General features: G+C 31.3%; 1 protein-coding gene across 1 annotated transcript; it reads right to left on the reverse strand.

The window, feature by feature from the left end:
- Positions 1-910: 910 nt before the first annotated feature.
- LOC119669494 (mucin-17) lies at positions 911-8682 on the reverse strand. Its single transcript, XM_038079398.1, has 3 exons — positions 8555-8682; positions 3778-4098; positions 911-3713 (listed from the first exon to the last, which is right to left on the reverse strand). Exons 1-3 carry the CDS (start codon positions 8636-8638, stop codon positions 1038-1040), a joined length of 3081 nt encoding a protein of 1026 aa, XP_037935326.1. The 5' UTR covers positions 8639-8682; the 3' UTR covers positions 911-1037.
- Between the last annotated feature and the right edge of the window lie 2582 nt (positions 8683-11264).

The following is an 11264-nucleotide window of genomic DNA, read 5'->3' on the forward strand; positions in this document are numbered from 1 at the left end:
CACGAAAAAAATTAGTTGTAAAGAATTTGGAAGGCTATCGCTATGAGTTTACCAGACAGAGTGACGTTTAAATTTGTTGATAACGATAATGTTATCTTAAACCTTAATAGAAATCATAATATTTATGAACATTTAATTTTCTATAATTACATTTGAAAACTTTAAATATTATCTCAAAAAGAAAACTTTTGTTGAGGAAGACACTTGCAGACTAGGCTTAGAAGAAAAGAAGACAGTGGTGAATATATTGTGCCAATGTCCAGCACTAGCAAGCAGGGGGATGACTGCCTTGGGACATTATTTGATTGGTGATAACTTGGCAGCCAAATGAGCTGCTTGCAATAAGAAGAGATTTAGCTACTCATCTCTTCGAATGGAATCCACTCAAGTTTTAACTCAATAACGACATCCGATAATCGAAGGACGAAAAAGGTCCCAAATCGTTTCGTGGTCTACTTTGGTTTATCCTTCACTTCAGTAGGGCCACTTGCTGAACTGTGCGCTGTCCCAAAGCCCCACAATGTATAATATAGGTATTTGTAACTACTTTTTAAAACGAAAGGAAGAATGTAAACATTAACAACTATCATGTATAGGATGAATGTGTCTTTAAATAAACACTCATTCCAATGCACGATTGTAATTAATGCAAATTATTGTTTTTTAATTTTTTAAGATAATTTTCATTTTATTTATCGCACAAGAACAAATTAAATTTTTTTTCGAAATTATAAATTGAAATTAAAAAAAATTCAAAGACATAAATAACAACAAAACAAGATATTTAAATGGCTTATGTGCTTGAAATACATAAAGTAAAATGAATTAATTTTAACAAAGCCTAAAATAAAGCATAAATTAATTTTCTAATTATCAATAGAATTAAAGTGAACATGTATCAAACATAAATCAATGCAGTCATCGTTTGTTGTACCTTAAATGAGCGAAATATAGAAAATTCTAGGAAACCTAAGGATTTGTTGAATTGGCGGGTTATGGGCGCAGGCAAACACTAAAGTAATACACATGCCAATATTTTAACTGGCATCTGATCTGAAGAGAAAGCGACGCTTGCGTGGATCCATTTTCGAGTTCTTCAAGTTGCGTGCTCGATAGAAGCGACTAGTTTTTTCGTTCTCCTCAGTGGTTTCGGGTGTCAATTTGGCGGTATCGCTACTTGATACAATTGGCTCTGCCACTTCTTCAGTTTGTACGGCTTTATTTAGAGTTTCATTCTCAGGCTCCACTTTAGTTTCAGTTAATGTACTGCTTGCAGGTAAATTATCCGTTTCAGTTTCAGTTAACGCGGATTGTGTTTTTAAAGTATTTTCATTTGTGTCCTGTGTACGATGATAAATTGGCATTATAATTACTTCCGGTGATCCTTGTTCCTCAGAGTTCTCAGTTAGTGTTTTAAGTGGTTCTTCATTCTGATTTTCCTCGCTTTCATTTTTCATTACAAGCTCAATTGGCTTCTTCTTATCAGATGCTGGCAACTGATCTAACCTTTCTTTAACAAGTTCTACGATATCATCAATACTAAGTGGTGCATAGGCAGATTTTTCAGGTTCTAAATTAGTTTCAGTCTTTTTATTATTTTCTTCATCAGAGGTTGTTGTCAATTTATCTTCCGTTTCCGTTTCTGCTTCTAATTTCTTATTTTCTGTTTCTTCTTCTAATTTCTTTTGTAAATGCGATTCAACACTGTCCACATTTTCTTGTGATTTATTTTCTTTTTCAGTAAGTTGTCCTGCACTTAACATGTCCTCGATCGGTGCAGCTATAACTTGAACTGGAATTTGATACATTTCACTTGGAAAAGCATTTAACTCCTTATTTGGCATTGGAACAACCTCAACAGAAGTTTGTTCTTCTATACTATCTGCAGTCTCAGAAGAACTCTTCAGCGCTACATTATCAGCTGGTATAGGTTGCGAAGTTTCACTTTTTTCAAGCATTTCGTTTGGAGTTTCTTCGGGCATTACCATTTTTTCAACAGACGTTGGTTCCTCTCCATTACTTTCACCTTTGAGTTGTTCTACTTCTGCTGCTGGTTCACTTGAATTCATAGTTTCTTGATTTTCAGTCGCCTCTTTTATAGTTTCTGGCATAATGTCTCCTGGCATAATTGGTTGCATGTCAGCGTCAGTTTTCTTCAAGGTATTTAAGAAATCTGTAATTAATGCTTCAGCTTCAGCAGCCATAGCTGGGTCTACTGGTTTAAAGCCACCCATGGTTTCTTTTTGAGTATCTGCATTCTCAACTTCATCTGCTACAGGCATAACTTCAGCTGACTCAATTGGTTTTATGAGTTCTTCGCTTTCATTAACATTTGTAGCTGGCACATCAACTGGCATATCTTGAGGAACTGCTGCTGTATTAGTTGACATGGGCTGAGTTTCAATTACTTGTGGCATGTCTTCTGTAACTGTTTTAACTTTATTATCTTCTAGTTTTAGTGGTACTACCTCCATTGGTTCATTTGTCAATTCAACTTTATTAAATGTGGGCTCTACTATTTCTGGTTTAATGGGTGCTTCATCAATAGTAACCTGCTCTTCATGCAACGAAGGCTTGTTTTCATCAACAACTAAAATAGGTTCAGTTTTTAGCATATTCTTATCATTACTGGCTAACTGATTTTCCTCTACTTCTGCAATTACAGCTGGAATTTCTTCAATAGCTTCAATTGGCATCAATGGTTGTTCAGCTTTGACTGTCTCTTCCACTAATGGCGCAGGTACAGTTTCTGTTGCAATCAGCTCAGTTGCTTTTGTTTTAGTACTATCGAGATTAATTGGTTCAGCAGCTAAAACTGTTTCTTCTGGTTTATTTTCATCAGCGTCCTTTACAACTTCGGCTGGTTTTATATAGGTGATTGCCGTTTCGGATGCAGAGGAATCTGGTTCAATAATAGCATTAGCAGTATTGACTAGTTTGACATCTGATGTAGTTGTGTCGGCAGGAAGTGCATCTGGTATGGGTGCTGTTTCTGATTTAATGACTAATGTGGATATAGGTGTTTCTGCAACAACAACTTCAGGAGTATTTTCTGGTACTGTTTTTGTATCCACAAAAACAGTTTCCTGTTTATTTGCAAATGTGGGTCTCTTTCTTATTTGATTGTATATGTCTGTACGTAAGGGAGTTTTAGTTTTTTCGACTAAAATGGAAGTTGTTTGTGGCTTTTCCTTGACTAAAGTGATAACATGTGTTGGACGCTTTTTAAATCTTTGTACAACAGGTTTTACTTCTGTTGCCTCCTCTTCTGTTTTCACTATTTCTACCACTTGTTTCTCTGGTAGTACCTCTGCAGTTGCGACAGTATTCGTTTGTGGAACTTTACGTAAAGGATGAGTTGCGGGTTTCTTTTGTGCACTAAATGAAATGGCTGGCTTTCTGCGGTTAGGTTTTTGTACTTTAACTGGCTTTTCTTTCTCATTCATTTTATCCTTCATTGATTGTGCTTGCATTTGTACTGGAGCTGCAGCCATTTGAACTTTTTCATCCTCCCGCATAACTGGTTTTGATTGAATTTGTGGTTGAGCTTCGGCTGCTGCTGGCATGGCATCTTCATGATCGCTAGCCATATTGTTGTTGTTGTTATTCGATTCACTTTCAATCATTCCAAAGTTACGATTAAGTTCATAATATTTGTGTGACTCTTCGCATTCAATGCTCATATCCTCGGGGCGCATACAAGTAAAAGAATCCTAAGAATAAAAATATTATAGGAAAAGGCATTTGGCATATGTTTTTTAAAATTTCTTTTTATACCTGACTGAATACTGTTTCTTCGGGACATATAAAACTCCAGCGGAAGGTGTTTTCCTTGCCATCGGCATATGTGACCGGCAGACATACGTGGAAAATTTGGCAATCATTTTCCACATCAGCATAGTAACCATAGGCTTTATCGTCACAGGAGAAATTATCAGTGATATCGGCGCGAATTGAAGTTGCATTGCTTGGTAGTGTCAAGGTAGACATAAGCATTGTTTCTTGTGCGGACATGGGTTTTTCAGCAACAGCTTCTTCAGAACCAGCTGCTTCTTTAATCATTGGTTCACCATCACGTTGCATAATTGGCATGTTTTTCTAAAAGTGTAAAATAAACATTAAATTATGGTATTTCTTTCAAATATTATATAAATAAGTATGCAGTTTTATGGCTTAACACCCATATTTGATAGAATCATCTGTCAGTTTCTCTTTATTATTTCAAAGTTATGCATTTAAAGCTTAAATGCAACGTGTTTTGAATTCATAATATCAAAGTGGCAGTACCTTATGACTCCAGCTTATCTAGCCATTAAGTTTTTAAAGTTGTCATTTAAAAATTTAAATTTTTGTGAAGTAAACCAATAAACAAAAAACACATTTTTGCACGTGACTGTAGTACAATCAAGAAATAAAGTCAAAAAGTCGGTAGTAAGCGGGCTTTAAAAAACGTTTGCTACCAACGGAAGGCAGAAGGTAGCTTAGTCAATAAAGCCGTGTCGGAGACAAGTCATTAAGTCTATGAAGCCAATGAATTAAAAATTTCACTTCTGTTCTAGTTTTCCTTCAAGAGGTGTAAAGTGAAACTACGATATTTTGTTTCATGAAAAAAGTCACTTGCAGTCGAAATTTCGTCAATTTATTCCCGACAATTTTGGTAGCACAATTAACGCATGCGCTTTAGCACGTCACGCACATGCGCCATGACTCTTACCGCCAATATCGCGACGTTTCCATATTTTTTTTTAAATATTGCACCTGTTGTTCACCGTTTAATGGTCTAAGGTTAATAATTGATTAAAAAGGTTTATAAAACAATTAAAAATGTATTAAAAAGTCTTTAAGCCGCAAATATAAATTATTTAATATTTTTATGCAAATTTCGTTTTCCGTCACGATTATGAATTTTAAGTCATTTTTATGCGTAATTGCAAGTTTCATAAAAAAACAATATCCAAAAATGCATTAACTATTAGTAATCTAACTTTCTAATTTTAATATTTTTGCATTTAATGAGCCATACTAACTCGTAAAGAAATGCGAGGATAAAAAACAAAATCATTTCTGTAATTTCAATTTAGGAAAATTTGGATTGCTTGCTAAACAATCTATAGATAAGATAAGAGTATAGATAATAGTCATATAGATAAGATATGAATAAGAATCTTAATGATAAGAGTAAAATTTTAAATCAGAAAAACAAGTGCCACAGAAGCCTTACTTACGTATAACACCAAGCCACTAAGAGAAAGAACACTTAATTACGAAAACCCTAATTAAACGCAATGGATGTATGAACCCCTAAGTAAAGGCAGTTTATATAAACCCTAAGTAAGTGCAATGGATCCATGAAGTCGAAGTAAGAGTAGTTAACATCAAATTTGAAGTAGATTTATTTCAATATCTAACCCAATGTAATCTCGGTTAAAATAAAATGGTAGTAGAAACGTAATTTTAAAATAGATTAAAAGTATGCTATATAAAACTCAATGTTCGATTCTAAATGAGTGAATATTCTATTAAATGAATATATAGTAAATCAGTAGCTAATTCCCCATCATATAGAATGGAATGAAGAGTTTTTAGTTCCCATAATAAAAGGAACTCAATATCACAACCTTTTACTTATAAGGAATTGTTGTAAAGATTCTTCACTTTAATCTTTCAATTCGAATCTATTAATGTAAATGGTAATACTAAAAAGTGGCATCTGATATTCTACCAGTAAAGAAAATACTAACGCAGCTCAATAGCAAGGTCTACAATACATACGATGCCATATATATTGAAGTGCATCCTTCTAAATTAGTGCAAAATTTTGTGTGACGGAATAGAATAGAAATGCCAGAAACCTTGGCATAAGCAAAGGACGCTAGTATAACTATTAAATGAATATGCAAGTAATAGAGCAAGTGTTACAGATAATGGAAGTAAAAAGAGATTAAGCACCAAAACAACCCAGAAAACGGCATTTAAGCCGGAGGCGGAATGTAGATACATTTTAAGGCCATTGACCCGTGTAGGAGTCTGAATGAAGATACAACTCAATTCCATGTGACTTGAAAATACCATCCAAAGAATAAGTTAATAATATACTGAAGCCATTAAAAATGACAACTAAGTTGTTAAGCTTTATATATTTTTTCTTCTTCTTTTAAGCACTCCATTGGTTAGATAATATTGAAATTATAAGATGCAGTTTATAAGAACCGAATTATACTACTCAAAATTATGAACTTGATGTAAGTTTCAACGCAACCCCAATGTTCTAGCTAAATATGATTAAAATGAATCTAATCACATTATTCACTTTGTAATCATATCGATCCCATTGTTGTGATCGATTCTTCTTTGCATTTTTGCATGACTCAGACTGAAAATAATGAATCTAAAACTCTATCAGATAATTTTTCAACATTCATATTAAGCTTTCATAGGTTAAAATACAAAATATGAAAAAAACTAAGATAAACATCTCCAAACAGATATTAATATGTCAAGAATTTTAATTTATCAATATTTCATGTCGGCATGTGTCAGTGCATATAATTTGCTTAGCATATAAGTCCACATTTAAAGTTACTGTCCTTAAAAATAGATGGATATAAATCTAGGAAAATGGATAAAGAGATGGACTTCATCCATATATTTATATTATGATTAGTAATTTGTGATTAAATTATTTTAATCCAGATTCTAAACAATATCATAAATGATTAAATATGGATCTATTACAATCAAAAATTAGTCAAACAGTCAACAATTAAAAAATCAAGCACTTCTTTTATAGGGTAAGGAAACTTTTATCAAATTGGAATGGATGTGCACAGCTTCAAAGGTGTATGTAGATAACGATAACTAGTGATACTACTTAAAGACTACATTTCATCATATAGGGGAGAAAATTAATGTGGAAAAAAATATCTGCAGTGCTTCTCCATACAGAAGAAAGTGAGATAATAAGCTTTATCAGTTGATTAATGTATATATAATATTAAAATTTAATACATGAAGAAATAGAGATTGAAATCAGAAATTACAGAGGCTAGTGGGAGAAGAAGCGCATGTCTATGCAAAGGTTAACAGGTTTATAAAGGAAGTGGAAAATAACTAACTGAAAAAAGGAGTCAATAATTGTAAGAAGAAAAATCAAAAATCGCTATAAATGGGAGACTATTGAGTTATACTGTTATTCCAGGAAAGAAAGTATAGATTCAGGAAAGAATCTTTTTCAATACGTAGTGAATTATCTTTTAATAAAAGCGTTTAATTGAAAATATTATACCCTATTTTATTTTTTGAATTGATTAATTTTATTGATGATTTAAATTGACATTAATTTTTATTAATTGGATCGAATGATTTTTAAGTTTCTAAATGCGTATGTGATCCTTTGTATGTAACTTTGGTGAGAATTATTATATACGCATCGTAAATATATTCACTTAAATTGAATTATATTAATTAAGATGCATTCGAGATACTCTATATTAACTGAATATTAACTGACATGAATCAATCGCAATTCATCACAACAAATGTTTTGCCAATAATTTAAAAGGAGGAGTTGTATAAAGGAAGTTTCATTCAAATAAATTAAGAACCGAATTTAATGAGTTTTATAAATCACTTTACAGATAAATTCCATTAAGAGTGAAATGTTCTACTAGAAGTCTTCAAAAATTTTATAATGATTTTATAATCATTTCATAATGATGTAATATCTTAAAATTGCTGATATATGTACGAAAAGTCATTGATATATAGATAGATATAACATAGATGTAGCATAGATATTAACCTTTAAATTTTCTGTTCCTATGACGTAAACATCTTTTCTCACTGTCATATATATCTGGGTTTATATATGCTTATATGGAATAATGTATATGCTCTTATTATATTTTATCTGCATTAATAAAAATTCTTCCTTATATGTATACAAATATGGTGCACAGTCACAATCATAAATCAAGCTTAAGGACCTATAAATTCTTCCTTTAAAAACTTGCTGTTCAAACAATACGTAAAGAAGGCATCATTATATGTATTGATTTGTTTATAATATTTTTTTAATAGTCTTTAAAACCACATAGACTTATATCAGCACAAATTAATAACGTTTTTTTTGTGAATTAAATTCCAATTTCTATTTATGTTAAATACTTTAAAAGTCAAGACAAATCAAGTCCGAGTGGCAGACACCATAAAAAATCTTATAAGCAAAAGGTTCGTCAACGTTGAAAGGCACAGTTCTAAAATCTATGAGAACTGTCCGTGCTCGGAATTTATAATTTCTTGACGACTAAATTTCATTGTGATAAAAACTATGAATAAAATATATTTATATACTAACAAAGAATATCAAAAAAGTGCATGAGTTGATTAAACTCAAAAAAAAAAAAAAATAATGAATAAAAAATATCTACAATTTCCGTTTATTAACTACAATAAACGGAAATGCTTTACCGGTAAATGCGAAAATAATTTCTCTATTAAAATTGCATGCACTGTCTGTCATTCTTCCTTTATTGTATTGCATTAAGTAACCCACCTTTTGGCCAAGTGGTCCGGCACAGCAGTATCCACTAAGGCAGATCAATAAAATAATTGATTTCCACATTTTTCTGGAATGCATTTTCGTTTTATTTAAATTTCGACTCTTACTAATCTTATTTACTTTGGCACTTTAGCACTTTGAATTGGAGTTTTTTTTTCAAAAATCACAATTTACTTATATTTTAAAGTTTAAAAAACACTTATTTGAAATAATTTTCGTTTTTTTAGGTTATTTTGTTTTTCGTGAGAAATTTTATTTATAATTAATCCACTTAATCCTTTTGGGCATAGCACTTCCTCTGCTATGGGTTGATTGTTTTTTTTTCTATTGTCTGTGTGGCTTCAGACCAAAGCTCGCACTCGCTACACTTGTGAGGCTCCGTTGGCTGAAAAATACTAACTGCGATTGTTTAAGGTGTGCTGGTCCCAATTTATATTCTCCACTTTGATTTATTAAGAATTCAAAGAAGAGACATACAGCAAGCACCACACAATCGCTGACCAAAAGACACTAGCCGAAGAAAAGGTGAAGACGACGAAGAACTACGACAGCTACAATAGTGGCAACATTGGCGACATTAGCGGGTATTTTTTATTGGTGTGGGTTAAAATTTTTCTTCATGGCGCGAAATGCGAAGGTAACTGATTTGTGCTTCGAAATTTGTTGTGGAAGCCAATTTGTGGATTTAAATTAAAGCCGCTATTAGGAATTTTGAGTATTTATTAGTAATTCCTACTTCATTACTAATAAACTAATAAGCGCTAATCGTAAATTAATTGTTGTCAATTAAATATCGTAAAGAGCAATAAGTTGGCAGTTGCGGAATTTTTTAAATTAGTATTAATTTTAAATTTTATTTCAAATATACATAATAGAAATATGTATATTTAGTTAGTTAGTTAAGATGGAGGGAGGACAAGTCCTCCTCAATTAACTAGAAAGCCGTTTTGAATCCACAAAAACGTCGTAATAGTGGGTAGTAAATAGTAGGTCAAACTAGTACAAGCCAGAGGCATTAATAAAGGCAAGAATCTGGCTAATGCTGATGTAGAAATATCTATAATGTACTATATTTTTTCACATTATTTAGATACTGCTATTTACTATAGTGAAGCAATATAGATATAAAAAAATAATAATTTTGAACTTTATTCTAAGTATACCAAGTAGAAATATCTGTACTATACAATGCAGAACACTACAAAGATATTTTTTCGTATATACGTATATTGTTCCAAATATATATATGAAAAATTTTATAGAACACCAAAAAACTTTGGATAGTGTTCAAAATTGACATTTTATGTCAATTCCAGACATAAAATGTGTACCGATGTACTAACCGAACACCGTTCTTTTACTTAATATTTCAAAACAAGTACCTGTAATTACCTCTTAATAGTAATAGTAATAGTAATGTAATGCATGTTTATTGTATTATTGTCAATTGTATTATTTATCTATTTATTATAATATACCCCAAAATTTTACGTCAGTTTATTAAAATAACTAAGCTAATAGAGCAGTTCATTTCCCGTTGATAATATACCTATATGTATTTCTAGCTGATCCGATACCTCATTACAATTTGGTGAGTTCATATAATTAAGCTTATCAAAACACTCTTAATTGCTTAATTGCTATAATTGTATTGCTCATTGGAGGGAAAAAATTTAATTATTATGTCTTTTGTCTTCCTTGACTATACCAATTAGAATTTTTTGGCCAGTCCGATTTTTCACCTCCGAATTATTTTATATATGACATCATGGCAGTAAATTTTACTTTCTTACTATTTAGTTTCAAAGTTAAATGATATATTTGTATAGTTTGTATGAAGGTGCCATTACTTTTAAGTATATCACGGAAAAGAATAAGAGAGCAAGTCAAGAAAAGCAGCTATTTTTTGATTAAGGATAACAGCATGTGATGATAGCATCATTATTACAGGTAGGAAAACAAATTAAGAAAGAAATGTGATAAGTTAAACATAAATAAGCAACTTAATTTACGCAATAAATTTAGTTATTCTTTACATTAGTTATTTTTTATAATTCTCATTAAGTTTAATGGAAATAACATATTAGTTATCCACATTTTGTTGTAGTAATTAAAAATTTTTAATGTAATATTATCTGAGAAAAGAAATTATTTTGTCAGCATCCTTTATTTGTTTTAACTATTTGTATTATTAAACTAAGGAGATAGATTGTATACAAGATTAATTGTTTGAATGCAGTTGGTAAATGCCAGTACGACCTTTGTCACTGTTGCTTTACTACGTAGTTTACATATTTTAGGGTGATCTGCAGTATTCATTTTAATAGCTCGTCACCATCAATTTTAAACATCTCAGCTAGTTAATCATTAAAATCTTCACCTTAGTTGTTTTTATGTCACGTTTTTAAGCTTTGCTTAGTACTTATTTAGTAGGAATCAGCATACCAGCTTCCCAACTTGTAGTTAACTGTATTATAAATAAAGTTTTCAAGATATATTTGAATAAAAGATATGTTTCTCGAATGGTCCCAATCAGGTCGTAAGGCGTACTCTTAAATCTTTTTTTAAAGATATATTCAATTCTTTAAAAAAAAATTCGCTTACCTACCGATATTAATCTGGAGCAGTTTGTATAAATGATATTGTCTTCTAATAAGGATCCTTCCTATCTTTTTTTCGAAAAGACGATTATCTTTTTTCTACC

This window comes from Teleopsis dalmanni, chromosome 1 (assembly GCF_002237135.1).
Source record: "Teleopsis dalmanni isolate 2A chromosome 1, ASM223713v2, whole genome shotgun sequence".
NCBI classification, from domain to species: domain Eukaryota; kingdom Metazoa; phylum Arthropoda; class Insecta; order Diptera; family Diopsidae; genus Teleopsis; species Teleopsis dalmanni.

Excerpts from the sequence above, each read along its gene's own strand:
- LOC119669494 (XM_038079398.1), bottom strand. The coding sequence starts at position 8,638 with ATGCATTCCAGAAAAATGTGGAAATCAATTATTTTATTGATCTGCCTT. Across the intron at positions 4,099-8,554 it reads CCGGACCACTTGGCCAAAAG|AAAAACATGCCAATTATGCA; the intron begins GTGGGTTACTTA and ends TTACACTTTTAG. Across the intron at positions 3,714-3,777 it reads AAGAAACAGTATTCAGTCAG|GATTCTTTTACTTGTATGCG; the intron begins GTATAAAAAGAA and ends TTTTATTCTTAG.